The following is a 7,426-nucleotide window of genomic DNA, read 5'->3' on the forward strand; positions in this document are numbered from 1 at the left end:
GCTCAGGATCAGCCATAGCGCCCCAAGGGTTTGGGGGCTGTGAAGCAGCCATCAACGAACCAGCCCTCGCAGGGCGAAAAGCAGAAAACGAACAGAGCTAGACAAAAAACAAAGAAAACCGGAAAAACTGGCAGGAAAAATAGCTAAAATGGACGGAGACGAAGGAGGAAAAGCGGAAACCCTAAATCGCCAGAGCGTCGGGTTTTGCTTCGCGTCAAAATGATAATGCTATTATAGTTAAATATTTTATATGCAATAAATTTGAGAATGATTTAATAAGTGATGATCATAATATATATATATAATATATATATATATATATATATATATATATATATACTTTTATAGATTACATGTGATGAAAAATAAAATATGCTAAATGAATATTAAATGAAAATAAAAGTATTAAAAAAATAAAAAAAGTGCATGCATTTAAATATATGAATTCACCCTCTTATGATAATCGTGCAAATAAATAAAAATGAAAATGAAAATAATTATACCTTTACTTGTACAAAATATTAGACAATACTCATGTACTAATTGAAAAGGGAAAAGTAATAAATAAAAATAAAAAATGAATAAATAAAATAGAAAAAAAATAAATTGTTTAAAAGACATATAATTAAAATCTACTGCATATAAAATCTTATGAGTATGCTACAACATATGAAATGTAACAAATATATTAATTACGAGAAAGGTAAAGAAACATGATTTTTGTGTGTATATTTAACTACTATACTACAAGCTATGATTATTCACTGAGTTACTATGTAAACTCAAACTATCAAACTTAAATTTCAAGCAAATCTTTCAAAAAATTTCTAAAAGAGTAGAATATATTTACAAAAGAAGAAGATTGAATGACAATAAGTAAAATCTAATTTTTGACTATGTTAAATTTATATATTTGTTAGTGGCTCTTCAATTTTATGTGAGATATTAGTTTGTTAATTATTTATATATTTGAAAGAAATGTATTAACCGTTTGACCACCTATTTATGCCTTGTTAGTTTGAGACTCTAGGCTGGGTCATGACAGTATAAAAGTTTGTTTACTTGCGAGTTTACTTGGGACTTTATGCCTTTTGTCATTTTAACTTACTCGTTCTTCCCTAGTTACTTAAACCTTGCTACTACAAATTCAGCCAGCTCCCATATACCTGAAAGGCTTAATAGTCCAAATTCTCCTATTGGATTTGGGAGTGGGGTTTCTCAGTGGTATGATACTCCATCAATTGAAGAGCATACTACAAAGCCCTTTTATTTGCTATTCAAAAAACATGGTTGCTCAAAGGTACATTGAGCATATTTTCTCTTAATAAATAAATTTTTTTCTCATAAAGGATTTGGCTCTTGAAGATTAAGACAATGCTTGGATTGGGAGCCCATGGCTTTTCATAGGTAAACCCTTTATACTTCAGAAATGACCCCCTAATTCAAACCTTAGTGAGACGTGCTTTCTTTTATACATCTTTTGATAAAGATCCAAGATTTTCCTCTTTTTAACTGTAATCTTGAGAGTATCTCTAAAATTGTAAGTTTAATCGGTTCCCCTCTTGTAGTTGACATCTTAAATATAGGGAAAATACATCTCACAGTTATGAGAGCATGTGTTCAAGTACATAACAAATCCCCCTATTGGATTAGATTACGATCTCTCATTTTTTGGAAAAAAAATTACTCTTTGGGTCCAATATGACTTGAAACCCATCCATTATATATGAATGTTACAATTCAATCATTCACTCTTCTAACTTATGTTCCTTCAATCTCAACACTAACTATAATTTTGTAACTAAATCAAAAGGTAGAAGTTCTAGTCATAAGCCATCATCCTTCATCTACTAATTTCATCCACTCATCGACTAATACCTCCACCATACGTAATTCAACTATCCCTCAAGCACCAACCCTCCTCACAACCCCTCATTATCACTCACCCTTCCCCTACCAGCTTACATTCCTCGTTTTGGGAATCCTAACCCTCATCTAAATGTTGCAACCTTGAGCACCTCAAGTCTTGGAAAAGAACTTATCACAAACTTTAAATTCCACTTAGATTATCAACCAGCCTAGTGAAAATTTAAAGTATTCAGAAGAGTCTGATCATTATCCTAACGAAAAATTGTTCTATTCCAAATTTGACATTTGCAAAGCATTCAACATAATTTCGATCTATAAGTTTTACGCTTTTTTTTAAATGACATTTGCAAAGCATTCAACATAATTTCAATCTATAAGTTTTACGCTTCAATGCTTAGAACAAAAAAGAATTTTTTTTCTATTTTTATTTTTTTAGATCAAAGTATTGATAAAGTCCATTATGGTTCATGCATAAATAAAGCTCTTGAAGATTATTGTGACTCCTCAACTAGCTAGAGATAAGTGTCTACACTCTTTCCTTATTTTATATCATTATGGATGACCTTGCCCTTTTTTTTTTTCTTTTAAGTAAATATATCGGTCGCAAGACATAAAAACAGTCTAATCTTGACGTGCATATGTACTCATTACAACCCTTTACCATGTTCCCATCTCCCTAGACCTTACTGATTCTCAGCCCACAAAAAACCGGCCAGCATGCTCGCCGGCAACCCCCACTTCTCCTCAGCCAACCCTTCGGGTGACTACTCCTCCGCCGCCGCCGCCGGAGAGGCCCGGCCAAGCCGCTACGAATCTCAGAAACGGCGGGACTGGAACACCTTCAGCCAATACCTGCGCAACCACCGACCACCTCTCGCCCTCTCCCGCTGCAGTGGCGCCCACGTGCTCGAATTCCTCCGCTACCTCGACCAGTTCGGCAAGACCAAGGTCCACGCCGTCGGCTGCCCGTTTTTCGGTCAACCCTGCCCTCCAGCCCCCTGCCCCTGCCCGCTCCGCCAAGCTTGGGGCAGCCTAGACGCCCTTGTCGGCCGCCTCCGCGCCGCCTTTGAGGAGAACGGCGGCGAGCCGGAAGCCAATCCGTTCGGTGTGCGAGCCGTACGCCTTTACCTCCGGGAGGTTAGGGATTCTCAGGTAAGGCGGCGCAGATGGAGAAATTATTGTGTACACAGTTTGAACGCAGAGATTGGATTTACTGTTTATAATTTTTTTTTACGTATTTTTTTCATATTTATTATGTATTTAGTGAGTATTATTATTTGCTGCTTATTTGCCGCTCATTTACCGTGTATCAAAAATACGCAGCAAAATAAACAGTAAATACGTAGTAATCCGAATCTTTCTCTACGTTCGGACTACGTACGCAATAATTTCTCGTGCAGAAGACGAGTATTTGATAAAAAATTTCAGATTAATCTTTTGAAAAATTTATGCGTATTTACTGCTTTTTTTGCTACGTATTTTTTCTGCATACATATTTATTGTATATTCTGAGTATTTAGTGAGTATTATTATTTGCTGCTTATTTGCCGCTCATTTACCGTGTATCAAAAAACACACAGCAAAAAAAAAACAATAAATACGAAGCAAACATCAATTCCTTTGCATTGCGTATTTACTGTTTATTTTGCTTCATATTTTTTGATATACAATAAATGAGTGGCAAATGAGCATTAAATAATAATAATCACTGAATACACAATAAATACGCAAAAAATACATAGAAAAAATTGTGTATCAAAAAATATGTAGCAAAATAAGCAGTAAATACTCAGCATCCGAACCGTTTTTTGAGTTCGGATTGCGTACACAATAATTTCTCATATTTGATAATTTTTTTTTCCTTTTTAAACGAAAAGCTGAGATCAGAGCACAATATATATATTGGGAGAGAATTGGATCGGACTGTTATAAGAAATTAATTAAATTTTTTTTTTTGGAATATATTTAATTAAAATCTTCATTTCATACTTTTTGCAGGCAAAGGCGCGAGGCATCGCATATGAGAAGAAGAAGCGGAAAAGGCCGGCGGCGAACGCGTCGGCGGCGGGCGGTGGTGGAGTGGATGTGGAGCCTGTGAGGATGATGATGGCGGATGGAAGGGAGCAGATGGTAATGATGGCTGTGGATTACACTGGCGAGCTGATACCTCTTTGAGGGTTAAGTAATTATGATTTAATTAATGGTTAGATCGTTAATCATCTCATATTTCTTGTGGAAGAAGTCCGGATACTTACATAAATAAAGATTATTGTATTACATAGAGTTCCCCTCTCTCTCTCCTCCGTGCGTCCACTGACTGTCCGGAGCCGGACTGTCCGGAGGTCAATCATGACACGCCACATCATCTGATATACAACGGTGGAAAATAATGGTACACGTCCTATGATAATGTGGTGCATTCTGATTGGCCTCCGGAGATATCCGATGACCGCACGTAATAATTTCGCCAAAAAAGATTACAGTCTTCAGAGGAATTAATAACTCAAAAATTGCTGGATAAAGAAAGTCTAAGGAGTCGTTGATTCCTGTATCAAAAAAATATATTGCAACTAGCAAATTAATAGACTGAATATATCATTATATTTTTATAAATAAAATTAAATTATGAATTTTTAATATTATTTTCTTAGAATATTATTTATTTGTATTATATTTATGAATATTTTTTTTCTATGTTATCCAATAATTTAGTTGTATATCTCAAACAAATTTAGTTGTTTTGTGTTTAATAGAATAAATAAAACATTTGTTTCTTGTTAAAGCCATTGATTTAACCTAAATTAATCATTATTGTTTAAAATTTTCATTAATTCATATTATATTAAAAGGAAATACTATAAATAGCATCGATCACTACTCTCTTTTGGAAAAAGTTTCATCTTGAACTTCTTTCTTTTCCTTTAGAAATTGGATCTTTCTCTCTAAAGTTTTCAAACCATGAGGTTGCCAAAATGTTATTAAAGATTGAGAGGCAAGGAAGGGTTTTGATGAATGTTCATCTTCTCCTCCTTTGAAACTAATAAAAGAGGAAGTTAATGGCAATAAAAAGTTGTTACCATAGTATCCACTATAAATTAACCTCATGATATATTGCATCCAAGTAAATAAATTATTAATAGTTTTTTCTCTACCAAGCTCGTTTTGGATGGCAATCAGACACATTACGATGCCATTATTATATGTTCTCAGTCATATGTCAAAGAAGGCCACCCGAGTGGATGATTCTCTAAATTATGTTGTTGTTAATGATAAACATGGGCAAGCTTCAAATTGGAGTTTTACTTTAGCGAAGATTTTGGGGTTTCAGCTCTAGAGGAATGTGAGCTTTTGAATACGTTGAAGATAATGAGCTTTGTTTCTTTCATGGCCAATTTTTCCTTTGATTGAGATTTTTTTGTCTTCTTAGGATGTCAAACACCCTTCAGTGCTACAGTTTGATTACATTCTAAATTATTTACTTTCATTATCATAATGAATATTTCATCTTTACTTCATTTATTTTTTCACAAAATAAAGTTACAAGATGATTTTCGTAACATAATATGCTCCAATTCTAATTATAGATGCATCCCAAGTCACCTCAAAGCTTTAGCGAAATCAGGGAGCCTAAGGATTGGATCATCATAAGAATCATAATTTAATCTAAGGCCTTTTGTGCAATTGGTGTCCGACAAAATTTATCAAATCTTAGTAAGTTAATGATTGGAACAATAATGACACTAAATATTTAATGAATTATCTATAAAAAATTACTAAGCCATGGAAACTTCTATCATGAGTGAAACTCTTAGGTGTTAGTCAATCTAAGATCGCTTTAACTTTGATAGAGTCATATTTTATTCCAATAATGAAAATAATAAATCTCAAAAGAAGCACTTCATTTTATAAAAAGAGACATGCATTTCCTTAAATTTATGAATAGTCTTTCTTTCCTGAGAGTTTCAAAAATATGTCTAAGGTATTGTAGCTAATCTTTCTGATTTGAGCTAAAAATCAATATATCATCAAAATAATTAAATGAAAACTTTTATATAAAGGGCTTAAGAATGGTATTCATCAACATCATAAATGCGCTAGGGGGATTTCAAATTCCAAAAGGCATAACTAACCCTTCATAAAGCTCATTATTGATTTTTAAAGCAGATTTTCATGCACTCATCACTTAAATGAATTCTAATTTAGTAATAACTACTTTTCATATCAAATTTTGAGAAAAATTTACCCTCGAGATCAAGTATAACATGTCATCTAGTCAAGGAATACAAAATCTTTACTTGATAGCAATTTTATTTATATCTTCACTATTGATGTTGTTGTTGCATCATTAAACATTCATCATGCTTCATCCTTCTTAGGAGGTAGTAAACCTCGAACAACACAAGGACTAATTAGACTTTCTTATACAAGACCTTTCTGAAGTAACTCAACTTTTTTCTTAATTTTACTGTATTCGCGATAGGATTCATTTTATAATGAGGAAGGCTTGGTAGTTGTGAGCCTAGAATTAATCCAATCGCATGTTTAATAGTTCTAGGACGGGTTAATTCATCAAGAAGTTGTTTGGGTGCAATATCACAAACTCTAATCAGAGTAGAGAAATCATAGTACTTAGATATGTGAGACTCATTTGATTTTGGGGTCACTTCTTTTACACGTAATAATTGAGTACTGGAATTAAAAAAAAAAAAGATATCTTTTTCGGAGTTTCATATCTTATTGTTTCTACCCATTAGGTCACAAAAATAGGTCAAATAGTGGTGCTTAAATCAAGCTTTTGGGATATTTGGCTATACATTTTTAAAATTATATTACTAACATGTTAAGTTACATACAAAGAAGAATGATTTATGATGTTACCTTCCCTAATACATATGTCATGCATGGATCAGAACATGTATTGCATGGCCAATGATTTCAGAACTTTTTAGCATGATTGAATGTCTTAAAACGTCATCAAATTCCACCATGGCATGGTTTTGTGCCATGCATCGAAGTGGCAACATTCGATGGACGGATCCAAATGCCATCATGGAGGACATGAAGACCATACATGAAAGTAGTATCATATTCATATGACACACACCATGACAGCTTTTTTTACATTTTTTTTTTTAAATTAGGTTTGTTTTTTATTTATTTTCTTAAGAAATATTTTGTCCATTTAACTTGTGAGTCTCAAAATATTATGACTTTATATTTTATGTACTTTGTTTAAGAAAATTTATGCACTAAAAAAAGCTTTAATAGGTAGTAATAAAGTTATCCTAAAAAAAATCTAAGATTTAGGATTTGTTCGGGACTGCTTTTTTATTGCTTTCTAAAACGGAGTTTTAGTACAAAAATTTTTAATTTTTGTACTAAAACTCCGTTTTAGAAAGCAATAAAAAAGCCGTCCCAAACGAAGCCTTAGTTTATGACAGCTTTCTAAAGCAGCTTTTAAATATAAGTATTTGTAATTAAAAAAAAAATTATATTAAATTTAAAATTATCTCTATAAAATTTTAAAATATTTGTACTCATTGGTTTTGAATTTCAT

At 32.9% G+C, this 7,426-nt stretch overlaps 1 protein-coding gene across 1 annotated transcript; it reads left to right on the plus strand.

Annotated features, from left to right (window-relative positions):
- The first annotated feature begins 2,566 nt into the window (after nt 1-2,566).
- On the plus strand, nt 2,567-4,044 carry LOC110095249 (protein G1-like1). The gene is made up of 2 exons (XM_020820700.2): nt 2,567-3,021; nt 3,868-4,044. Exons 1-2 carry the CDS (start codon nt 2,587-2,589, stop codon nt 4,042-4,044), a joined length of 612 nt encoding a protein of 203 aa, XP_020676359.1. The 5' UTR covers nt 2,567-2,586.
- Nucleotides 4,045-7,426: the final 3,382 nt, after the last annotated feature.

This window comes from Dendrobium catenatum, unplaced genomic scaffold (genome assembly GCF_001605985.2).
Source record: "Dendrobium catenatum unplaced genomic scaffold, ASM160598v2 fragScaff_scaffold_1449, whole genome shotgun sequence".
Classification (NCBI taxonomy): domain Eukaryota; kingdom Viridiplantae; phylum Streptophyta; class Magnoliopsida; order Asparagales; family Orchidaceae; genus Dendrobium; species Dendrobium catenatum.